The 26,501-nt window shown below is 40.9% G+C and overlaps 2 protein-coding genes across 3 annotated transcripts in view; both read left to right on the forward strand.

Moving 5' to 3' along the window:
* The first annotated feature begins 656 nt into the window (after positions 1-656).
* noxa1 (NADPH oxidase activator 1) lies at positions 657-12,590 on the forward strand. Of its 2 annotated transcripts, none has more exons than XM_029511669.1 (16): positions 657-774; positions 2,440-2,613; positions 3,659-3,741; positions 4,336-4,444; positions 5,376-5,510; positions 6,087-6,194; positions 6,659-6,718; positions 6,795-6,832; positions 6,963-7,101; positions 7,744-7,812; positions 7,915-8,008; positions 8,918-9,021; positions 10,141-10,301; positions 10,598-10,706; positions 11,376-11,499; positions 11,611-12,590. In XM_029511669.1, exons 2-16 carry the CDS (start codon positions 2,440-2,442, stop codon positions 11,706-11,708), a joined length of 1,605 nt encoding a protein of 534 aa, XP_029367529.1. In that variant the 5' UTR covers positions 657-774; the 3' UTR covers positions 11,709-12,590. The 2 variants fall into 2 exon arrangements, with proteins under 2 accessions (XP_029367529.1, XP_029367528.1); XM_029511668.1 differs by having other exon boundaries at positions 7,915-7,999.
* A 5,286-nt stretch (positions 12,591-17,876) lies between these two features.
* Positions 17,877-26,501, forward strand: part of whrnb (whirlin b) — a 56,177-nt gene continuing 47,552 nt past the window's right edge. Inside the window, exon 1 of the mRNA XM_029509831.1 lies at positions 17,877-18,587. Coding sequence (XP_029365691.1) covers positions 17,877-18,587 — 711 coding nt within the window. The remainder of the gene's footprint in view (positions 18,588-26,501) is intronic.

A 26,501-nucleotide genomic window follows, 5' to 3' on the forward strand; every position in this document is an offset into this window, starting at 1 on the left:
GAGGAGTCTATATATTCTGATACATTCAATATATGCAAGTCAATCAACATTTACTTAAATTTAAATGTTTTTTCCTCCACCTTCACCCGTCACCCGTCACAGGTGTTGCCCCACCTGTGACGGGCGGGGCAATACTGTGGTTGTAATACTACAACTAACAACATAACACAACCTGTGCAGCAGGTTGTCCCAGTAATGCTAAGCAAGGGCAATAACATATATTATCCCATGTTTTTAAGCATTTTTGGCACCTCCTGTGTGATTTTCTGTTTCAGAGGCCATGTGGTCAAAAAAAAAAAAAATTCAAAACCTCTCTTTATCTGATGCAAATTTCCGTTCCATGTGCTTCTGTGATAAGATGACTCAATGCAATTACACCAACCAGAAAATGTTTTTCATATCTGTTTATTTGTAATTCACAAGGTTAGGTGAGAATGATTGAAGCCAGGCACCTGCTGTATGAAATTTATGAATAACACTAGTCAGTACACATAGTGACATTAACAGAGTTCAGTGTAATTAATACCTGTGTGGCTCATACATTGTCAGTGTCATGTCTACGTGACACATTGGAAGGTGAATTCCAGAGGTTGTGTGCCTCTGTGGGACCTGTCTGGGGAATGTGGATAGAAACTTCCTTATTACAGGGGTGGAGACTGTGGAGGAGACCTATTTCAATCACTATAACTTCCTCGTTGACAAAGCATAGAGGACAGCAGGCGCCAGGTTGGACACTGACTGAGCTCTCACTGATCTCTCACCAAGTAGCAAAAGGTAAGCATTCTGAATGAGCTGATTCCTAAAGTTTCTCCTATAAAATCTTAATCTTGGATGAACTGGGAGGAACCAGTGCATACAGAAAGTAGGTAAACTGCCAGGAAGTAGGCTATTCCAGGAAATTGTGCCAAATGTTGTAGAAAAGCACCAATGGAACTTTATGATTGCTCCTTCTTTTTCTTTTTTATTCTTTTCATATTAATGTATTTTAATGATTCATCAATTCACTATGGTTTAGTGTAGAATGAGTGTATGCACTTGTCTTAAATCCAGCTTTTTTTTTTTTTCTTTGATTCTGAATTATTCTGCAGTGTTTGTCCACCTCTCCTGTTCATCTCTCTTGCATTTCTTTGTGTGATAAATTTCTCAGTCTTACCAATGAAGAAACAATGAAGTCAGTTTTGCTTTTAAGTCTTAAGTGTTTGTGTAAAACACAATGCAACAGTATGAAAGTGATTTGATCATTTGGTAGCTAATTTTCTTTTAGTTCTTTGGTGTGGTCTGTTTCAGCTGCATCGGCATAATCTTACTGGCTAAGCTATTTGCCAGGTCAAATTGAACTTGTCACATGAAAAATTCAAACGTTTTTTGACAATCTTAGCAGTTGTATTTGGAGACAATGACATTTTAGTCCTCATCATTTACTAAAATGACATTTTACTAACATTTTCATAAATAAATCAAATTGCACGGCAGCTGGTATAAACACTCATTTGTGCAAAAAAATCCTGCAAGTCCTATAATTGCAAGGTGGGGCCTCCATGGATCAGACTTGTTTGTCCAGCACATCCCAGATGCTCACTTTGATTAAGATCTTAAGAATTTGGAGGCCAGGGGGTGTACATGATCTGCAACAAGGCTTAGGTGGGCAGTTCTTGTCAGGGTAACATCCACATTGGATGGCAGGATCCAAAGTTTGCCAGCAGAAGTATCACACTGCCTCTACATTGTTGCTTTCTTCAATCGTGCATCCAGGTCCCATGTGTTCCCCAGGTGAGCGACACTCACACATCCGGCCATCCACATTATGTAAAACAAAAACATGACTCATTTGAGCAGGCCACCTTCTTCCATTGCTACATGGTCCAGTTCTAATGCTCACGAGCAAATTGTTGATGCTTTCGGCGGTGCACATGGGCTAACATGGGCACCCTGACTGGTCAGCAGCCCCATGCACAACAAACTGTGATGCATTTTTTATTCTGACACCTTTATTAGAACCACTATGAACTTCTTCAACAATCTGAGCGGCAGTGGCTCTTCTGTTGAATCAGATCACACGGGCCAGTCCTTGTTCCCGACATGCATCAGCGAGACTAGGCATGCCCCCTGTCACTGGCTAACGATGTTCCTTCCTTGGACCACTTTTCATGGATACTGACCACAGCAGACCAGAAACACCCCACAAGAGTTGCAGTTTTGGCGTTGCTATGACCTGGTGGTCTAAATATCACAATTTGGCCCTTATCAAACTTGCTCACATCCTTATGTTTGGCCAATGTTTTGCTTCTAAAGGATCCAGATCAGATCACTTGTTGCCCAATATATCCCACCTAATAACAGGTGCCATGATGAAAGGATAATCAATGTTATTTACTTCACCTGTCAGCAGTCATAACGTTTGTTAATCAGTATTTTGCTTCTTTTCCCTCTGGTCTTTAGATGCTTTACACTGAGTTACTACAGTTGTGGGATGAGTCCGTGCAGGCTGTGGATGCCAGGGACTGGGAAGGAGCTTTGAGCATACTTGGGAAGATTAATACACCCACATCTCGTACTTTGTTCAACACTGCCTCAGCTCACCTTGCTCTGGGACAATTGGATCAGGCCCTCAAAGTGAGTGTGTTGACTGATGATGTAATGATGAGAACGCTGTACTGTAAGGATTCAAACTATGTATATCAGCCATCATAATAATAATATTCATGACAACTGGTACAGTGCCTTCTAGGAATTTATATATCTATAAATAATTTTCCAATAATATATAGATCAGCGATGAGCTATTCAAAGTTTCACCATACCTCTGTAGCACTTTGCAGTTTATTAGCGCAACTCGTCGTCTTACTGACTTCCTCAGGAAAACAAGTGCAGAGCCTCTGGACCATCCAGACCTTTAATTTACATCAAATTATTAGAGGAGAAGGTTTTCCTCAAAGGGTAGATAGCCAAATAATGTATTTCAGCAGGTTTCCTTATCTATTTAAAAAGGTAAAAAAAGACAAAAAGACTAAATAAGAATAGAATAGAATAAATGCTAACCTGCAAAAGGTGATAAGCTATTACCATTAATACTAAAGCTGACTGGGAACAGCCACTGGGATCTCAGTATGTACAGGTTGCTGATAAGAGACTAATTCTGCCATGAACTAAAATTATGGCTAGGCAGAGGAAGTACATTTTGGGTAGGCTCTAGTGGTTCGCATTTTGTACGATTTGGAGAGTGTGAAAGTTTTCTATTCCAGCTAAAGGATAATTGCAAGCAAGGAGTGGAAGGAGTGAAAGCATATATAACGGACATAGCAATGTCAAATCTAGCGAAATGGACTAGAAACATTCCACAAATGATAGATGTGATAAATGATAGAAGTTAAACTTCCAGGTAGACCTGATTAGTTCCATGCAGATTTTTAAAAAATAATTCTTGTGATGCTTGTAGCAGATCGCTTTTTGTGTTACCTTTGTCCTAAGGACACCAGGTGCTGGTGCTGCCCAGAGTACCTGTTTCATGATTTTAGTAATGAATGAACTGGATGTGTTAGTTCACATGAAGATGTACGTATTAACTGCTGTCTGGAGAAATTCCATGCTTTGTGGAAAACAATATTTGTTTTAATAATTTTTGTTTCCAACTTGAACTTGTCTTTTTCCCTTTGACCAGGCTTTAGACCTTGCCATTGCCAAGGATGAACGTCTTGCTGTTGGATTCTTTCAGAGAGCAGCAGTCATGATGCAGATTGACAGGTAGGAGCCATCAGATTGTCCTAAATAACTTCCAAAAATTTAGAGAGCAAATCATAGTGTAATTGCTGAAGTTTCCTTAAAACAATGAGCCTGGCGTGCCGATGTTGTCCTGAAGCTGCCACTCATGGCAGCAATGGCTGCTGTTCAGTGAAACATCACATTAAACACCACTGCCTTTATTAAAACTATGGGTGATTTAAAGTCTTTTTGACAGAATAACAGAAAGTGAAGAACATCATCTGCTCCACACCTGCCTCCTTGACAATGCCAATTTGACATGAAATAGTATAAAACTGTTCAGACAACATTTTCAAAAAGTGCCTCGTTGTTGTGTGTGATTATTTCAGCTAATGTTAGCTACAGGCCACATTGTTTTTTTTATTGGTGACATAGCCACTTTTTGGAAATTTTTCGTCTTGAGAGGTTGCCAAGCAACCAGCGGAGACTCCACAAAGGTACCTTGTCCAATGACATATGCCATAAATCCTGTAAAACCACATTGCTTATAAGCTTTGCTTCTGTATAAAGCCTCAAACAGAATGTGCTGTTTGTTATTGACTACTTTTTGTCTGTTTTATGTAATTCTCCCTCAAGGTTGGAGGAGGCTCTGTCAGACTGTATCTGGGCACAGCAGTACATGAGAGGAAACACGGTCATTGACTACAGGCAGCTGGGACTACGATTCAAGCTCTACAGCTGGCAGGTCTAACACAGTCACGCATGCAGACACACACACACACACACACACACACATACACACACACACACACACACACACACACACATACACACACACACACACACTAACAGGCACATGCGCGCCAACACCTGTCTTTACACAGAGGAATGAAAACAGAGAGAATGTTGCACCGTGTCAGCACCTCCATTGTATATCTGAAACGTCACATACTCCTGGAGCTAACAAAGCTTCATTGATAGAGGCTGAAGAAGACCTTACACAATATCACATATCTCTCGCAGATAGGACATGCTGGAGCTTCAACAGACAATGCACCTGCTCTTGCACCTGCTCAGTCAAACTCTAGCTTAGAATTAGAGGAAGTACAATTTTTGAAACATCACACCAATAACAACACTTTAAAAAATGGACACTTGAGTTAAAAAAAACAGAAAATAGTGCATCTTCTTCTTGGTTGTAAATCAGTCAGTCATAGATCAGGGAAATCATCGCAAATTTAGTAGTAATTTACTATACAGTCAGGTCATAATGTGGTAAAGTGGTGTATGAAGATACAGAAGAAATAATGAAATAACATGCAACTAGCAAGGTAAATGCCTGTACAAACCATAAAAAGGACAAACATGAATTATGATTTTCAGCCAGTTCTAACATTTAAAAGGCAAAATGCTAATTAACATTCACTGTTCAAAGTTTAGTTTTCATACATAAAAAGCAATGCTGGGATATCATATGACTTCCCTTTCACTGGCATTGCTGTGATAGGTAGGTACCTCTTTGAGGCTTGGACTGAAGATCTCTGCTGATTTAATGATTAGATAACATTTGCCTTAAAAACATGATGAAGAAGAAAAGATAGGCACACATGGGGGCCTACACACATGTTCTAATTGGTTCCAAATGAATGAGATGATATAAATGCGATGTCCCCTAGGTTTTATATAATGCAGCAGCTGTGTACTCTCGAATGGGTGACTGGGAGCAGGCACAGGATGTCCTGATGTCAGCGTCTCAGCAGAGAACAGGAGGTCGAGGGGGAAACATAGAGGCTGCTCTAGACAGTGTCACAGTGAGTGTCACAATGTCCACAACACACTGGAAAACAAATTTCCACAGATATGTTTATCTTGTATGAAAACAACATTGTTTCTTGTGACCGCTCCACAGACAACTGGATGTTAACAAGACATGCATGCGTGTTAGTACATAGCCTTTGTCAATTGTTTTTTTTGGTTGTTTTTGTTCTCAATAATAATTGTATCTCATTGGCACAGGTGCCAACGGCAATATTTTCAGGTATCTGAACTATTTTGTGCAGCAGGCATGTAATAATACTAATAGGAGAATGATGTGCATTGGCTTGATTTCAATTGAACACACCCAACTTTCTCTCTCACTGTTTATTTTAGGCGGTTTAGGCAAGTGTTTGGTTCTAAATGAAAGGAAAGTCTAAGGTTATTTTGATAAAACTGGTGGATATGTACAGTTTGGTCAGTACAGAGTTGACTCCAGTATATCCAGTATCATCTTAAAATTCCTTTTTAAGATGTATTTTTAAAACTCTACTAAAGCTCCTTAAAGTCAGTTCTTAAATATACAATCAGTTTCATTACCATTAAAAAACATGACCTAACTTTAAACACAGAAAAGAGTGGTCCTCGATCCTCTCCTGGTGCCAGAGGGTGAGGTGTTTCGTCCCAGGAAACAGGATGTGGAGCAGCTGAAACAAAGAGACTTCTTGGGCAAAGCAAAGGTAGAGTATCCCCTGGATGACTGTTGCATCACTTGTGCATAAGTTTCTGGACTTATTCCAACCAGCAGTTATCACTTTTATATGGTTAAATAAAATTAAAGAGAGAGAGAGAGAGAGAGAGAGAGATTGGTGATCATTGAGTGCATAACATCTCTTGTGGGCTCTTTTGACAGCAGCCTGTTGTTATTTTAAAGTGTTTGCGGCAGACACTTGCTCAACAGTAAGGCTGGAGTCCAAAGGCAGTAAAGTCAGCTAATGTAGCAGCAGATGTTTGGAATTGAGCCTGATTATACAGCTACATTGTATATTTTATTTACTAGGATTATATGATGTCATGGAGCTCATAAGAGCAATATCCACCGTAGGACTTAGTATCAATGTGTACAGTGTTTTAGTATCCATCAAGTACAAATCAATCAAGCCAAAGCTGGAGAATCCAGTAACAAATGAAGATCTACTTGTAGGTGATTTCCTCCATGATTCCCAATGATGACTTTGGAGGCTTTGAACCGCTAAGGCTGCAGGTAATTAAGATTACAGATGATCTGATATTGTTACTAGTTCCTCCCTCTGCTGAATGTCTTTATCTCCTCTCAACAGCAACCTGGTTTCTATGAGCCCAAGGTGGCTGGAGTTGAGTGAGTATTGTCACAGATCAAAGAGAAATATTGTCAGTCAGAGCTGGTACTATCACTATCTGAGGATGATGCTACAACTGAACATTGGTTGGGGAATTGTGACTGATTTAAACTTTTTGCTGCTTATCAGGGATTCTCGATACATGCGCATGCGGATCCCTTACATGGCTCGAGGTCCAGGACAGCTGACTGTGCCAGGAGGGGCCATGGTGTTTTTATTTGGTGAGGAGGACAGGGATGGGATGGCAACAGTCATATATGATGGAAAGGTAAGAAAGCAGCTGTAATATTAGCCACAGATACTGTGTAAATGTTGTTCCAAGTTTGTTGAGTTGGGGTGTTTGCAGACCAACTCCATTTTAAAAAGCTGACATTTTTTTTCTTTGGGCATGAAAGATACAATGATACTTACTTTTTCATAAGTTAAATATCCTTAGTTAGTGATCTTTGAACAGTCAAAAACTGTTTGCTTCCACAGTTTTTTGAATGAACAATATCTGTGATCCTTGATTTCAGACTTTTGAAGTATCCCTGTATTAAATAGCTCCCCCTACACAAGAGCAGGGCAAAACCCAACTCTTCCAAGAGCCATATAAAATTAGAAGTTCTAAAGCTGCATTCATGTATTGTTTTGGCCCACGAGTGACAGCAGAACAAGCTGAAACATAAACATGGCATTGTAGTTTGTCAGAAGGGAAACCAGCACAATATTAAGCAGGTGGTCATAATGTTGTGCCTGATCAGTGTATATTGGCCTTCTCTACTCTTTGCTGCTGCTGGCTTTACATTTGTTTGCAATTATTTTACTTCATTAGAACCTCAAAATGTTGCATGTATGTAGTCATCTTTTTGACCCTGGTGCATGGACGTGTATTTTGTCTGTCTGATTTTTCTTTTCCTTCCTTTTTCAGAGAGGAATTCTGCCATTGTCCCTACTTGATCCTATAGATCTGAAGACATCCAAAAGCAAAAAGGACACTGTAATGGATTATTCAAACATTCAAATATGTTTCTGCTTTTCCAGCTAAAAATAATAAGCAAAATCCTGTTTCACTGAACCTTCCTATGTTCTTCTCTTTCAGAGAATTCCCAGTGGGATTCCTCTTCCACCAGGACTCAAACCACCCACTCGCCCAAAGGCTGGGCCCAGCCCTGCAGCCCCTCCAGGTGGAGACTGTTAATCCTTTTCACAATCACTCTTTCCTCAAGAGTGGAGGGCTTCTGCATTGTTTGATTTGACTTTGATTTTGATTTGCAGTAGCTGGTGACACTTTTGCTATTGTGAAAATATGGGACAGAAATGGAAAGTTATGTTTTGTCATTAGGCGATACTTTAGCTCCATGAAAGATTTGCTAAATCCTAGTTTAGAGCATAGAGAAAGGAAAACCACAATTTGGGCAAAAATTATATGTACTCGAGAGATTATCATAATCTAGTCCAAGCAGATTTTAAATGATTTGAATGTTTACTGAGTACATGCCTACTCCCAAAAGAAATAAATTATTTTAATGACTAATAAAAGATCAGGTTATTCAGGCCATTTAATTTGACTGAATTTAAAGAGGCAGTACGGCGGCATAGTTGTTAGCACTGTTGCCCTACAACAAGAAGTTTGCGTGTTGGATTCCCGATTCGGTTCTGTGTGGAGTTTGTATGTTCTCCCTGTGCCTGCATGGGTTTCCTCCGGGTACTCCAGTTTCCTCCCACCATCCAAAGACATTGTGTTTAAGTTAATTGGTGGCTCTGAATTGTCCATAGGTCTGAGTGTGAGTGGTTGTCTGTCTCTGTATGTTGGCCCTGTGATGGACTAGCGACCTGTCCAGGGTGATCCTTCCCTCACCCATGTGAGCTGAGGCTGATTGGCTACAGCACCTGGAACTGGAAATGAGCAGTAGAACATTAATTAATGATTTTTAAAGAGGAAAATATGTAAAATTATTGTAGAAAAATTAATTTCTTTCATTCCTTGGAGAGTAAATTTAATTTAAAAAACGACTAAACAGACTTAAAAAACACAAACTATACCTGCCCAACCTTCTATTGTGTGTGTGCTCAGACTATACCTGAACTGTTTTCCCCTGCAGCCCGTACCAGAGACACTCCACCTCCATCCTACACTAGTGCCACCCACACACCACTGCCAGCCTCAGAGGCTCCAAAGTATACAGCCAACGCAGCCAGCAACCAGGTAGTGTTCCCTTCTGAAAAGCCAGATTCATTTGTGTGAGCTGTGAGGTGGATTCACATGGTAGTTATTTTACCCTCACATCCCGCTTATGCAACTCCGTGAGGCTTGTCACTAAGAAATCATGTTCACATAACTCAATTGCAACATATACCAACTCATTGGAAAATCAAAAGCAGTCCTCTTCACCTTTTTGGAATTGAATGTATGACTGAAGCTTTGGTAAAAGTAGTGGAGCCTGCAGGAGAGGGACTCTTGGTGGTCACCCTTAGTCTTCACTGTCATACATCACTCAAACTGTTACAGTGTTCCTCTTAGCTCACTTTTTAAGAGTAAATTTTTCCTTTTTTTTTTTTTTTTTAAATTATGATAGATTCCATGTCTTTTCTCAGGTATGGAACGTCAAGCCAAGCACATTGCACCACACTGACATCTAACAGAACACTATGACATTTAAAGGACATGTTTGTTTTATCAGGCTGTGTACTTCACAGGGCGCTGTAATGCCTTCTGACTGAAAACACCTATGATGACACTTCACTCCAAACTCTCTCATACTGAGTTGCTCAGGAGGGCACTGATTTATACTGAACTAACAGCTGTTAGAGAACTTATGTATGGTGAACTTTTCAAATACGAAAAGCCTGATTAAGGACTTCAAGTCCTATTTCTATACTTTCCCCAGAGTGTTTCCTTCCAGAATGTACTTCATAATAAGCAACAAATATAAGAAACAATTAAACTGGCATGTCATGGAACTTTGTCCATCAGACAAGACATTACAAGATTGGAAAAGTGTGCTAATCCTATATTAAAATTCTTTTTATTTTAATGTAAGAATATAAAAAAAAAAAAAAAAATCTAGCTTAATTTCCTTTTACAATATGCTAGACTGGGGATGAATCAAGATGAAGAGTCTTAGATTGGTGTATAAAATAGCTAAAGGTACAACCAGAACTAAAGATCCAAGCTAATGCTACAGGTATTAATATCAGATCTAGTGCTATTATGCTTATGTAAGAAAAAGAATTAACTCCTCTTGGAACATAGTTTTAAATAAATATTAATGATTAACTTTGTATGTACATGATTATTTAAGGTGTTTTATTTCATTGGTCCTAGCCTACCAGTTCAGCTCAGGCAGAGGAGGGGGGCTCAGTGGTGGTGAAAGTCCACTATATGTACACTGTGGCTCTGTCTGTCCCTTTGGATACTCCATTCAAAGAAGTGAAGGAACAAATCGCACAGAAATTGGGCCAGCCTGCATCTCAGCTGCGCATCAGGTAACTGCAGGCATGCCAACCCACTTCTTACTACATGAATTTCAACAAGTGATACTTAATTTCTAAATATATGCTTTCTTTGTCCACTCAACCCTGTGGGTCTAATATATGCTCAAGCAGAGAAAATTGAGAAAACATGAACTGCAGGGCATCAAAGTAAAAATATTAGGTGATAAATTATTTATCTCTGCCATTTTTGTATTCTTTGCCAACACCCTTTTCCACCATGATGCCCTCAAATTACCATCCTTTCCAGTGACATTATTGTATCTCACAACTGTTTTCTCTCACATCAGACATAAACAGCATGGCTCCCAGGTGTTGACACCAGTGAATGCAGAGGGAGAGCAAGCACGCACCATTCAAGAAGTGGCTGAGGCCGGCAGAGCCACTCTGTGGTGCCAGGTGAGCATTTGAACTCACAATTGCACGCATATCAGGCCTTAAAATTGCCATCAAGTAACAGGTGCAGAAGTGTACAGTTTTCCTCAGGCCAGATCTTCAGCAGCATTTTTTTTCTTCTTCTAATCGGAAGCAGACTGTTTAATTCTGTCTAATGACCAACGGGGGCAATTCCACTGGCTGAGATATAAGTCAGACTGATGTCTATAGAAAAAAATTGTTTGTGGTCTCAATTACTAGTTTCAAGTCTTTGTTACATTTACTATACTTTTTAAATGATGGTCATATTTGGAGACAGGCATAAACAGGCTATGCATTAGTGCTAGGGTACTGTGTGATTAATAGACTTTACCAGAAACATCAACCTGCCAGAGAAAGTAGAGAGCAGGTCAGATCCAATCTTCGCTCCACTTCAGCTCCTCCTTCTCCCCCAAAAATAGCTTCTTCTGGTTTCTTAAAATCAAAATAGTGATCCAACTCACAAACTCAAGCTTTCAAAACAGTTTACAGATTAATTGGTAACGTCACAGTGGGTTGACTGTTTGGATGCAATATACAAGCAGCAAAGCCATAACTAAATCTGTCAGTCACTCATGAACATTCACATCGTGGTCTGACAGTAAAAGTACAATACACAGTTCAGTGCCATCCCCCCCCCTCATTATACTTCAGGTGGAAGACCCACTGGCCAACCGTAACATCCTCTATCAAATGGTGGCACTATATGACTACAATGCCCAGGGCCCAGAGGATTTGGAATTCAGTGAAGGAGACACCATCGACATCCTGGGACAAGGTGAGACCCTCATCATTCTGAGTTGTTTGTCAGTAGGCTTTAGTTAGTTTGATCCATTGTTTTTTTCCCACTGCTTCATCACTCAGATTTTTTTTTGTTTTTCTCTTTCAGTGAATGAGGAATGGCTGGAAGGACACTGTGCTGGAAATATCGGCATATTCCCCAGCTGCTTTGCCTACAGAGAGAACAACAACATAACCCAGAGCTGAGTTATAAAAGTTAAGTTGCTGTACAGTCACCTCTAATAAACCTTAAAAATTTACCTCTCCCATATGAAATGAAATGTGATTGTGGACTGGTGGATCTCTATGGTACTGAAGAGTATGTTTATATTAAACCTGATGAAGTTTCTCTGTCCTATCAAATTAAGGTCAATAATGACACCTTTGACATACTATGTCAAATCATTTTATCCAAGTTGTATCAACATTCTGTCCTAACTTTCTCTACAGGTCTGTAATGTTCCTGGTTTGGCATGTGTTGCTATGAAATGCCATAGAAGTAGATATTGTATTCTGACTGATGGTGGTTTATCAGTGCCAGTGTGTTATCTGTAATAACTGTGTAGAGGTGTAAAGAATAAAAAATCTGTTACTTGTTTGGAGATGATGGAAAAACATTTGTCTGGAAAAACACGTCACACTACCACCAAACTAAATCTGAGCTTGCTGGACCCTTTTGGGGACACTGTGCTTCTGTGGTGGGCCAAAAAAATTACTGGGGGTCCTGGCTGGGGCATGAACACAGAGAAAGGGGGAAAATTTAAAAAAATCTGTTTTAAAAAGTGAAAATTTAAACCCCTACACTACAAAGAGTGAGCTATTAGCTGCCATGCAGACTTGCAGCTGCTTGAAACCTCAGTGTGACATGCTTTGATTGGTGATTGTCTCCTCTTAGAGCGTAGTTCGCAACTATACTACATTCTACACATACAAGACACTACTTTAATTATTAATGTCTCCTTCTTTCTTGCACCATCTAATTAATCTGAATGATTTTGGTTTAAAGCATCTCCCTCCCAGTGGTGTCACTTTCTTGGTACCTATGGCTGTGCCTTATTTTTATTCTAATAAAACTGGATTGCATTTTTATTGGAATCATTGTGGTTTTTAAAGACATTTCCATCACACACTGTAATGCAAAAGCAGTTAATCTCCATGTCTCTGCGCTACATCATGTTTTCAAATAGATCATTTCCCAGAGCTGGACAATGGCGTTTTGGTTTAGATGGCACAGAGAAACCAGGGTCAATATGAGTTTGTCATTCATGCTATTCATACTGTGTCAGTGTCGTCTTTTCACTTTGTGAGTCTCTGTGTGTCATTGCGGCAAGCTGTGGTCCTGGAGACAGCAACTGTACCGGGAGTCCAAAAGCACATGTTTATGCTGGTCTGTCTGCCATCACTACATTCAGATACTAAATCCCATTAAATGATGATCCCAACTTAATGAAGTGGTAAATGAGGATAGTACGACCAGTAAAACAATTTTGTGTGTGTTGAGCATGTGTGTACCCTTTCAAATGCATCGTGGCTGCTTTTTAATCTGGAATCTCTAATCTATGCCTATTTTTGCTTAATATTTGCTCAAGGCAGCAAAATCAAGTGAAAATTCAAAAGGCAATTCATTAGAGCAGTGCATCTCAAAGTGGGGGGACGCAACCCATCGGTGGGGAACAGAGACATGACAGGTGGGGTGCAACAAACGGGAGGAAATTTTCAATATATTCATATTTCACTCTAAACAAAACACCCACATGCAAACAAAGTAATAATTGATTGCTAAAATGAGCATTGAGAGACCAGGAGAAAAATGTAACCTGGGACTAAAGTGCAAAAACAATGACTGATGTCGGGATGAAAATTGCAGCGGGACAACAAGGTAGCAAGTAGCTGTGAGCAACATGAATACATTTGTGACATGGACTACAAAAGAGCCAGCACCATCACTGTTGCTTCTCTGAAAACGAAATACAGATCTCAGCTCAACATTGAGCATGACTTGAGAGTGGCAGTTTCATGCCTGCAACCCCGTTTTGAGAGGATGTGCAGTGCAAAACAGGTGCATTGAAAGTTCACTTGTTTTTGTTTTTTGGACAGATTGCAAATGAAACACTTTCATTATTTGACTACTGTACCTTTTGTTTTTGATTCATGACATCAATTATGATGGCACAACTGCACTCCTTTTTTTTAACTTGGTGTAGATTGTTGTGTTTTGATTCATTATAAAATTTGGCTGATATACTTGGTTTTAGTAAGTTCAATAAAATGAAATGTAATTTGTCAAGATTTTTGTTGGGGCGACAGGGTCAAGTGGGGCTTGAAAATCCCCACTTGTTCAAAGTGAAGAATGACCAAAAAGGTTTGAGAACCATTGGATTAGAGCAAGTGTATTATTTGGCCAATACATTTTGCAGTCATATACCTTTCGCATTCTCTTAACTTTTATTCTGGGTGGTGATCCGGGTTTGTGTATTAGACGGACAGGGGGAGTTTCACTTCCTCAGCTGCAGCTGTATTTGCAAGCGGAGGAAATGTCCGGTGCTTTTAGCCATTGTCACAGATGGTATATAAAAATGGTGCGATGGGGGTACTAGAGTTGCTCAGAGCTCTATTCAAATGGATTATGAAACAGAGGCCTCTAATTGCTGAACTACTCTCAAAACACACTATCAACACCCACCTCCCTCTGCCACCACTGCCAGTAGTAGGGATGGTAACAGTGGGAGTTATATTAGTTACATAAAGAGTAACATCAGTCATTCAAAATGACTAATGATGAAAATTTTATTTAGTAAACGTAAATTTCCATTTTCTTTAGGCAAGTGTTTTTCCGAACACGGCAATATTGATAAAAAAAAAAAGACTGCAGCCAGGTTGTAGCTTTGTGAAGCTGCACATCTTAGTTTATTGTGTTAGCATGCTATCAACACTAGACCTTTTCTTTAAGTCTTTCAGAAATTAATTTGCCAGTATGGGGGCAGCATGGCGGCATAGTGGTTAGCGCTGTCGCCCCACAAGATCGCAGGTTCGTTTCCCGGCCTGGATACTTTTTGTATGTGTCTGTGTGGGTTTCCTCCCACCTTCCAAATTTCTAGGTTAAATGGTGACTCTAATTTACTCAAAATTGTCTGTAGGTGTGAATGCGAGCGTTGTTCGTCTGTTTCTCTTTGTGCATTGGCCCCGTGATGGACTGGCAACCTGTCCAGGGTGTACCCTGCCCATGCCCGGAACATTGGCTGGGATTGGCTCCAGCAGCCCCACAACCTGGAAACAGAAAAACCGTAGAAGATGGATGGATGGCCAGTATGGGGACTGTATCCATTCCATTTGTGTGTCAGGTTTTTGCTCCAGAGCAGAACAGAAATACAACACACAGCCATCTTTCTGTTTTGGATGCTTTGTTCAAGGTGATCACCTCTGATTTCTTTGGAAGTGAATTAGGAATACTGAAACTGAACTTGTACAGATACTGTGACATTATACAGAGCAACATAGTGACAAGTTGTAGGCATTTTGAGGGCACCTTGCATTTTCTCAATGATGTGACCTCTTTGTTGGAATAAACTCAAAATTACACGGTAGAAAAAATGTGAAAGGATCAAATCCTCATCTACAAGAGCACTGAAGCAGGCATTAATAAGTGGGTGATTCTCCCTCAAGCATTAACAAAAGCAAAAGCATGAGCAAAAGTGCCTCTCCCAGAACACCAGTAACAAGTATTCAGGTGTTCACATATTTATTTCTTAGTTTGTATCAAGGTAACAAAAAAAAAAACAAGCAAAGAAAACATATATATTCTGATATTGAGTGGGATTTACATGAGAGTGGTTTCAGTTGTTCTGAATGCAAAATGAAGGATGAGGGGTAAATTAAACACCAAGTAAACACCAAAGCCCTCAGGAATAACACGCGAAATAAATTTCAGAATTTTTTTATCTTTAAGTTCTTGAGATGATAGTCATTAAATGAGAAGTAATTTGGATTAAAGTTGAAGGGGTGAACTGTTTTGAACTCCTGGTTAAGAAGACAGACAGTTGGTTCGGCTTGTTTCGATAGAAATTTTAACTTAAGGGAGGAAGTGGATAAATGTCATCTGAAGATAAATGTCACTCCCTCTGACTTAAGTCCTTCAACATGGCTCTGTTTGCAAGTGTAGGAGGAGCCACTGCTGGTAGCTGGCTTGTTGATAATGATGGACATTTATGACTTGGGGTTATAAAAACATTCAAAACTATGGATGCCCTGTACATTTTATTTCCTTTAGAAGTGGAAGCAAATATAGAGCAAAATGTGCATCTTGTCAGCAAAGTTGCCTGATTGGTTAATGAGAGGGCAGCACTGCGGCATAGTGGTTAGCCCACAATAAGAAGGCTGCGGTCGCAGTTCCCAGCCTTCTAAATTGTCTGTAGATCTGAGTTTGCGTGTGAATGGTCTCTGTCTGTCTCAATGTGTCGGCCCTGTGACCGACCTGCCGCCCCTCGCCCGGAACGTTGGCTGGGATTGGCTCCAGCACCCCCACGACCCGGAAATGGAAAATCTGTAGAAGATGGATGGATGGATGGTTAATGTGAATGCACTCAAAATACTGTAGCAAGTAATTGTTAAAGTGTGGGATGTGACCTTTGTTATTGTCATTATTTTAGCGTAAAATGCAGGTAATTTTTTTAATCTTTAGGCCTGTTTGGTCTGATGTGGACAAAGTGTCATTCATCATGACCACTTTTAATTTGTAATTTGGTTTTTTGAAACCAGAGGAAGCCATATTTGTAGGACAAGGTGCAGCTGAGGAGGGGTGAGGGGCGGGTCTTACTTTCTCTGTACTCTATCCTGACTGTCAGGTAGGTCACCATGTGTGGTGTGGTCTGTACAGTCTAAAACATGACATCATGTCGTACTGAAGAAGACAGAAAACATAAACTCAAGAGGAAATGGTTAACTGAGGGATGCATTGAAGGAATTTCATACAATCAGACTCACGTTTACAATTAACCATCATTAGGTAGAAAGCAAGTTGAAGGTATTTCAGCATTGCCTTTCCACCTCATAGTCCAAATTGACTCTTTTACATCGATGACAAAAACACATTGTGTGGGTTTCAGTCTACTATTTTGTTGGATAAATGTATATTATTGACTGATGCTTTTGTGTCTGACTCTGCTGCTGCTGTGTCGATGGGGTGGGTGATATGGCAGAGAACAATCTTAAAATTTTTAAATGCTCATTATCATGTACACAATTATTTACCTGTTGTTCACCATGAAAACATTTCACAGTGGAAGACAGTAGGTGGCAGTAGGATCACTTCATAAGGGTCTCAAGGGATTTTGCTGACTTGATGAGAATTCCAGCAGCTTTATTTATATGCTTTTTGTCCTAAAGTGCATTTATCTGAGATGGGAACCCCAATGCTCCATCCTGTCAGGAACATGTCTCCTCAGCAGCACCCTGGGGTGACAGGAATGTTTCCAGGGACTCTTATTTCGTGAGTAGGCCAAACATAAAGAGCTTGTGACTGTCATTAAGAGGAAGACTATGGCTTCTATAAATACCCAGGCTGTTTAAAAATAGCCTGAGGCCACAATTATGACAAGGAGTCTCAGGAAAGTATTTGCTGTAATGCAGCTTGATCAGCTTACAGGCTGACAGGCAGACACCTACTGTCATCTGCTGTGGGCGAACCAACCAAAACATTCAGTGAAGGAAAACAAAGAGAACATCAGTGTGATGGTCCTAAGCATGAAGTCACCAGAATGTTTTTTTTTTTTTTTTGCAGGAAACCAAATAAGAGAATTCTGACATTTCAGGTTTTTGTAGTTAAACTCTTTCCTGCTTCCCTTTTGCAGTGCATGACATCAGACAAACGTGCCCATTAGATAAGAGTGAATAGTGTTGAAGGTTTCTAAGCAACACACGCACGTCTGTGAGCGACACCAACACACACACACATACACACCTGCGTCATTTCCTATCAGCCGAAGGTCTGGGGGTTTTAATTCACCATCCCAGACAGTTGCGCACATAGAGGGACAGAACCTGGAGTTTGTTTTGGACAGGATGAACATAGTTTATTATTGAATGCACTGCTGGATGATCTGTGATTAAAAAAAACGGGTGGGGGGGCGTGGGTGGGGGGCTTCAGCGGACTCAAGACGTTAGAGTCCGCTTTTGAATCGGTGAGGTAATCAAAGGCAACCGGACAGAGACGCTTTGGTTGAAGGGAACGGCTTGTTCTCCCCATGCGGCCCGGATCTCCGCTCACCTGTTGAAGTTCCGTGGCGCTTTGCTCCGAAGTGGGAGGATCTCCCCGAACAGCACTTCGACAGCTGCCCCATCCGTACTGTGTGATGCGCCGTGTCCCCGGTATGTTGTAGGATGAGCGCTGATCTGGAGCGAGTGTCGCTCAACACATCGCTGAACTCGGCGGGCTCCGGCGGCCGTGCGCTCTCGGCAAATGTTCGGAGGCTCCACAACGCTCTCAACCTGCTGCTCAGCGACCTGGAGAGACAGCACTTCATCCATTGCCTCAATGTGTACCACGCCAAGCGCAACGTCTTCGACTTGGTCCAAACTCTCAACGTGATTCTCAACACGGCCGACAAGCGCCAGCTGCTGCCGATGCTGCGCCTGGTCATCCCGCGGTCCGACCAGCTGCTGTTCGACCAGTACACATCCGAGGGACTCTACCTGAAGACCGACCTGCTCTCCAGCAACGGCGGCGCCGAGGACTTTGGAGAAGAATGTGACTCAGCTCTGCAAAAATATGTGAGCTCCATCCACGAACAGCCCCTCACCTCGGACTGTCCGGACGCTCTCAGTGCCGCGGCGGAGCTGACGACGCCAGCGGCCCCGCACTTTCTTGCGGGCTGCTTTGGAGAGGTCCGCAAAGTCACCCTGACCCGCAGCAGGAGCCACGAGGGGCTCGGCTTCAGCATTCGTGGCGGGTCGGAGCACGGGGTGGGGATCTACGTGTCCCTGGTGGAGCCGGGATCATCGGCAGAGAGAGAGGGACTCAGGATCGGGGACCAGATCGTGACCGTCAACGACTTGGTGTTCAACAATGTCACTCACATAGACGCGGTGAAGGTAGGCTATCAGCCATGTGTGCGCATTGGTGAGTCTGAGCTTTCTCAAACAACCTGAGGATGAGAAGAGTCCAGGCAGTGTGTGGCAGTGATAGTGTGGACAGAGTGTTCCAGATGATAACACTGTGCTCAAGGCAGACAACACCGCCACAAAAGCTGCACATGATGGAGCTGGATGCAGTGCTGGATCCTCAGGTCTCTCCAGTCACTACTTTCTTACTAATTCTGCTACACCACTTGACCAGGTCTTAATGCTCAGTGGCTGCTGAACCAAGATAAACAAAAAATTTCAGCAAAATGTAGTCTGCAGTCTACAGTATGTCTCACTCTTATAATGCTGATTTATGGCAGTTCATGCCAAGAACCAAAAAACCTAAGTCAGAAGGTATTCACCACATTTAGGTTTGATAAAATGATACAATGTCAAATGTTTTGCCTCTTTGCTGGAGCCAAATTGAATGAAATTAAATCAAATTGTCAAAATAGTTGTATTTCTGTCACACGTTTATTGAAAATTTATCAACTTCCCAGAGACTATGTTTCAACAGCTTCTGGTAAATAAGCCACAAAGGAAACTTTTCAACTGAGATAAAGCATCCTAAGACAGCACATCACAAACCTTATCACTTATGTAAATGTAACATGATCATTGACATAGATAGGGCTGGATGTGTAAGCTGTTATGATCCAATCGGAGAGCAAACATAGGTGCTTTTATATTCTGATCTCAGCTGCTGAGCTCCTGACTTTCTGTGGCCAAGGGGCCCGAAGTATGATACTGAAGCTACCGGTCAGCTAAAGGAATCTGTTAAATTTTCACATTCCTATTATTGGAAAATAAAGATTTAAAGTATAGATTTAAACAGATATTAAATTGTTCCGGTGGGCTTATTCTAAAAGAGCCTAAAAAAGGTTTTCCTTGCTGACCCTATCCACAGCAGCTTGTCACTCAGCCTAAGGTTACACACTGACTGTAGATGAGTGCCTCACACAGCCTTATATTCATTAACCCCACTATCACTTTAACTCCAGATATGAGCTGCAAGCAGCTATCATACAAACACTGCCAGAACTACCACTTATAAAACTGCATTTTTCAGCTTCTGTCTGACTGGAGAATTCTTTTGATGACCTTGTGAGCTTCGCTCACTCTCTCACTCTCTACCGCTTCTGTTTCCCGGCCATTGGGTGTGCTGCAGCCAATCCCAGGCAAAGTCATGGGCGAGGGCGGGATTTACCCTGGACAGGTCACCAACCTATCACAGGGCCAACACACAGAGACAGACAGAGACAAACAACCACTCACACTCACACTCAGACCTACAGACAATTTAGAGTCGCCAGTTAGCCCAAACATGACGTCTTTGGATGGTTAGGGTTAGGGAGGAAACCGGAGTACCCCCAGTAGTCGGAGGAAACCCACACAGGAACGGGAAGGGCTTGCAAGTATCACACAGGGTGTGGGAATCAGACCTTCTTACTATATGAGGCAACACCACTGACCACAATGCCACCATGCTACCCACTTGTAAGCTTTTCTCACTTTAAAATCAGTAAGCCTGGACATTTGTGGCATACAGAGGAAGTTCCTAGATTTTGCTTTCTTTTCCACAACAGTCATGAAACAATTTTTTTTATACACTTTAGATTTATGAAATTCTCATTTACTGTCAACTGATAATATTGCTGGATTACTAATTATTTTCCAATGCCCACCACACAACCTGTTACAATGATGCTCCTTTTTTCATTATCAAATTTATTTACTGTTGTATGTCACAGTTTTAAGTTATTTGTGGACCTAAAATGCAAATACAAGACAGAAGCTGTGAAGTTGCTTTTAAAAAGAACAAAGGCTTATGTGTAGATGAGTGGATGAACAGGCAAATGACAGGCCAGCTGACAGGAACAACAACAGGAGTTTAGGAAACCTCTCCAGGCAAAAGAAATAAATCTAACTATAATGGCTGTAATACAAAACAGCCTTTGACAAAAGTGCATTTTAAAAGAAATGTTAGTTTAGAAAAGTTTAAATGTCCTTTTTCTAAACTTTTCTAAACCCCAACCCTGACCCATTTTTCACAACTTTAGTCGCAAACATTTTGTGATAAACAACACACAGCTTTAAAACAATTTTCTCTTTCTTTCCCCTTTGATATTGCGCTCCTCATTTTCCCTATATATATTTACCTAGATAACAGGAAATGTTAATGGTAGCAGAAAGTAAGACGATGAAAAAAATCAGCTGGAAGTCCAGAATCACTGAGACTTGAGCACAGAAGGGCAACATGAGTAACAGAGAACATGTGAACAGGATGGTGCATCTGAAAAAGACAGGAACTAAACAATCCAAAAGACAGATAAGGCAAGCAATAGGAATCAAAGAGTCATTTCACCTGCAGGTCATGACACTTCATCTGTACACAACACTGACAACATTGAAATTGATCTAATTTTCATGAAAATGTTGAGCCTTTAAGGTTAAGGATAACATTGTTTAGTTGCCATATAAGGTATAATCACTTTCTTATGTTAACAAAAATTAAGACAATAGTGTCAAGTTTCATTCCACCCAATAATATATGTTTACTGATTATCCATGAATGCAGTTCTCCTGGGGCCAATGTGGTGTTTCATTATTAGACCCCTTAATATTCAGAGGGATGTAGACACAACTAACATTTCCAGTTCTTATTGAAGGCCAAAGACTCTCCCTTGGTTGTATGTCCACATCCCCACTTTCAGCATGAATTAAGTATTCCGTTAGAGCTTTTAATGAAGCTGCTAAGGATTTAAGGCCTCAAGGTTCTTCTCCTGGTCTGATCCATGACATCAAAGCTGTTCATCAGCAGGGTACTAAAAGGATAGGAAGGGAGCAATATTCACAGAGGACCTCATTTGTTAATATAACTATACTTAATATAGATTTACTACATTATTGTGGTAAAGTAAATTGGAAGCAATGAGTTGATGAACCCCCAACACAATATGCTGGCTGATAAAAGTTGAAAGAAATTGGAAAGATTGGGAGAGTTTATTGTTTTGGATCCAGACTAATCACAAAAATGAGATCTGGATTTGGTGACATCATAGTCTTGCAACACAGTCCTGTGGTTCACTTGTAAATTTAGAGTCACTGTGTCAATGACAACACAATTTACTCTCCATGTCAGTGATGGCTGAAATTTATGTGAAGCCACAGGGTTAGACAAAACTAATTTTCTCTGAAACAAAGATGAAATCAGTAAAATTGATGGCCATACCAGAAACCATTGAGTGCTCCCTCCATCAACAACAAATCACATAAGTCTGTACCAATCATTATTTGAAGCAGATACATTTGAGATAACACCCTTATGTCTAAACTGTTGATACGAATCACCAAACTTCACCATTCCAACCATGCTTGAATGTTAGCCAGTTAATAAAATAACATTTTCCAAAAACCAACAATTTAGTAATATTAAAATAATGGAAACAGCCTATAAATTATAGTTAATCTACATGTTATTAAAAAAAAATATATGTATTTTCCTCCATTCCATTTCATCTGAAAATATAGGCTGGGTTTGCTCCTCTGCAGTGAAATATAGTGATTATACTGTCATGGTTTTGGTTTCACTGTCGGTGCTTGAGTTTCACAGTTCTGTCACATTTCGAGTTCTGTCTAGTATGTTCGGTCTGTGCTGTCACTTCCTGTTTTGCTTTGAAAATCTTGTTCTTCCGCTTCCCTCATGTTGATTGCCTTCCCTGCCCAAATGTGGTTCACCTGTGGCTTGTCTAGTCACTGTATTTAAGTCCTGTCTTCTGGTTAGTCTGTGTTGGTTCCTTGTCCCTTGGCCAGTGTGGCTCTGTGGCTCTTGATCACATGTTATCTCTTGGTTATGTTTGTGGTCCCTCAGTGTATGTTTTCCTGTTTGGTCTGCCTGCCTGCCTCTCTGTTATTTTGTAGTTTCAAGTTCAATCTTCACCTCTACACCCAGTCTGTGGCTCCTGCATTTGGGTCCTCATTCTGGCAAAACCCCACCCACCGTGACACATACTGATGCATTAGAAGCTGCAGTAATTTCAGAAATTAGCAACAATGGAAAGATGAATTAATAAATGCCATGTACAATTTACAATTAAACAGTATACAAGTACTTAAAATGTCACGAGTACATATTAAAAAGAGACAGAATCTTTTACATCGTTGTAAGTAGCAGGTATAATTTACAGTAAAGATGTTAGACATCACCTGGGTGTAAAAATCTGTACGCTTGACAAGGAAAGACAAAAGTCTGATTTTATAAAAAAAACCTTTATTAGAATGACTCTTTGATCTTTGGCGGACCACAGAATGATGTCAGGGTAAAGAGCTGTGTGGACCATCGCTGTGAACTGCAGCTTCCCTCCCACATTGAGCCACATTTCCTAAGAGCTGGCAGCTTGCAGCAGGATGGACGTCCCTTTTGTCCTAGTAGGAAAGGGCCTAGTCCCCTGCTTGATGAAGGTGGTGGTCTTCCTCAAGCCTGTGCAAGCTGGTCTCTTTTTACACCTTTCCTGCTATTGTGTGTTGGCAAGAGACTGGAACACCATATCATGGCATATGTTGATATTCTGCACCCTGCCAATATGTGTGCCAGGGTTCCCTTTATCAACAGAGCCTGCAGTCCAGGTTCTCGCTCAGGCCCCTTGTCTGCATATGTGCTGGTGAAAGAAGTTGTACACAAAAGAAAAGAGATGTGGCAAGGCTCCATTCCTCACAGCTCAGCTAATGTGATCTTACACTTTAGCAGTTCCACTGTCCTAGACAGCTTCTCCTCTTGGCTAGGTATTTGAGAGCGGACCATGCCTTGCTCGATCCATGCACTTGTGTTCCCCAACTGATGGTAGTGTGCTGATCCCAAGCCTTGCTGTCTGATGCAGGGGTTGCCAACAATGTTACGGGGTTTAAGTGCATTTTCTTCGTTTTTGGTGGCTGCACAGGCTTCCTGTTTAAGGCCGGATCTTGCTGTGACATTAACTTGCTTTTCTTAGTCATCTTTGTAATCTCTGCATTTTGCCCCTAAAAATTCCTCCACATGAAGCTGCTGTTTTCTGGAATGAAAGTAAAACCCCACCAACGAGGTTGTTTAAGAGCTTGTTGGTTTTGCTCATAATGACTGTGATGCTGTCATGGGGTACTCAAAGACTTTTAGGGGCCAAAGCAGCCCAGGCAGAGGGGGATTTTAGTTCGAGTTCGTCATAATAATAATAATAAAAAAAAAAAATCAGAAACTGATGTGTTGGAAGCAGGGAAACTGGTCAAGTGTAAAGATGTGAGTGACTGTGACTAAGACCAAACCATGATGTTTAGATGGCTGAGTCTGCAGTAATCAGGACCAATCCAAAGTGGCCCTAGGAAGGAGAACCAGCAAACTGGTCTTTTTCATGGTGATAGGGACTGTAGCCTGGATCACTGGTCAGCTCCAAGAGAAGAGCTGCTGTATCTTAAACTGCTAAACGTTTTTGCTGGTTCTTACAGAAGGCGTCAGAACACACAGCCCCATCACAGTTTGCTGTGTATGGGGCTGATGCCCGTCCACCACCAAAAGATCCTACTGTGTAATGGACATTGCACCTACAGCAATGTAAGGAAGCTATGTTTTATGTCATGTTGATGTCTGGGTATGTATGAATCCCTTATCTGGGGCAAACATGACCCCAGCTATGGCAATGTACATTAATGGTTTTAGGAATGTTCTTCTGAAAAACCTGAGGTCCTGACATTCGTGTGGATGTTACTCTGCACTTTCCACCTACCTGAAGTCCACCTCTTCACAGAAAAAGTATTCTATAAATGCTCAAATGTTGTGAGGAACACAAAAACCACTGCAAATGTTAACTAGGCCTCCAAATATCCCAGCTCTGTATGAATTACAATGAATTATGGGGGCTGATGTTTTCAGCAGCCTGGAGCTGCCAGGTGAAGGTGAGTGTGTATCATGTACTCAGCTTTCAGGTTTCACCTCCACCCTTGACCTCAACTCATGCCCCACTCTCAAAAAATTTTTATTTTTGCTATCAATAATCCAAAATGGTGATGCAAATGCCAAACTCAAGGCTTGGAAATGGCAATGTCAAATCAGTGGGTGAAGTCATGGCCAGTTACCAATGACACTATAACATTCACTTTTGCTCTGAGACATCACTCATGTTAATTGCTTCATCAGCAGAGGTCATCTTGTGTTCTTAATGGTCATGCAGTTGTGCTTGCTATGCCATTAATATTTCTAATATCTTGCTCACATACACACTGAAGTATTTTCCTCTATTCTCCTCCAGTTATTAAGGCTGTGTTAGAATCCCACACATCCAAACATGATGCGTTATGGTTATACACCAGCAGGCACGAGGGCAAAGACCTTTATCCAGAATCTTTGCAAAAAGCCACAGCAAATATAGTCCAAAAAAAAAGGAACCCTTATATAACAGAGATAATAATAAAATCCCCACAGTCAGAAGTTCTCCTTTTATGACACTGTTTGATCAGATGTCTAAAACAGAACTCGAGTGGATCAACACTTGGACTTGTTTGTATTTATAGCAGCATTGTTTTTATGTTCACCAACATGAGAGCCATTTCTGTTGTGACTGCAGGACTGAACGCACAGACTCAATATTTTCATATGCATATGAAAATATGTGGCAACAAGGAAATGAGAGTTTTCAACAGAGTCAGTATGGTTGCTGGAAACTAGACAGGCATAAAGGCAATTCTAACTTTTATGAGGGCTAAGTAAAAGTAGGTAATCAATACCAAACAATGGCTTTGATAAAAGAAATGAATTGCCTTATAGAGCACTGTATGATAACGAAGTTTATGTGATCTTATGAGCTGACAACACCACGGTTGCTTGGTTCCACTTTGGAACAACAGTGAATCAGCAAAGGTCTAAAAAGCTTATATGTAGCATACTTCTCTGGCATACTGTGAAATTGTTCAACATACTGTCAGTGCAGGGTTTGTCATCTTACATTTCCTTATGATGCTGCTGGATGAATTAAATCCTACTAGGTGGTTACAATCTGGCAACGCTGACCAGCTGTAATTTGCGCATTTGGTTGCTTTGAGAGACTACAACATGATTCTATGAAATGAAAATGCAAATGTGCTGCAGTTTTTTTGCTTGGATACCTATAGTAGAAATGGTAAAAATGTGAGGCTTCCTGCCTCTTTTGTGATTTCTCCAAGTGTAGCACTTTTGACAACAAAATCTTCAATCCATTCTGAGCTGAATCATCGACCCTAAAAATGTCATAATTAGTCTTCCTGTTTGTGGCTCTGTGTGGTTCGCTTACTTGGTGCCACTGACACAATGAGAATTCACTCAGCTCCCATTACTGAGCTAGTGGGTGATAATTCTACTATTGTGCTTTATCAGCCACTGCTTGTTAAAAGTTAACAAAGAACATATACACTTAAAAATCATACAGACACTGGGTCCAAGTAGTAAAGCCAGTGACATCATTAAATTATAGTGCAAAACCTCTGAGGGCTACTGGGGGGCTGGCTTCTATCATTAAATACTGAGTCAATTCTTTATTTCAGTTTATTAGAGTGTCATTGGCTAAATTCATTCCTCCTGATTAAAGATCTGGTGTGACTGACAAGCTGGCACATGTGGTTCAGACAGCGGGCTGCAGTACTTACAGTTATGCTTGCTTGCAGTTACGCCCACCAACCCACAGATGAGATGTGACAGATCCATTTTGGCAGTCTGCACAGCTCAACCTCAGTCTAAACAGAGGAATGAGTTGTTTCTCGATCCACATTCTCTGCATATGACCAAAAGCTGCCTGCAGTGAATTTAAAAAGTACAATAATATTGATAAGGGATATATATGAATAAATAATAACACCCAAGACACAAGTAAAAGTTAGTGCAAATTA

This window comes from Echeneis naucrates, chromosome 9, assembly GCF_900963305.1.
Source record: "Echeneis naucrates chromosome 9, fEcheNa1.1, whole genome shotgun sequence".
In the NCBI taxonomy this organism is placed as follows: Eukaryota; Metazoa; Chordata; class Actinopteri; order Carangiformes; family Echeneidae; genus Echeneis; species Echeneis naucrates.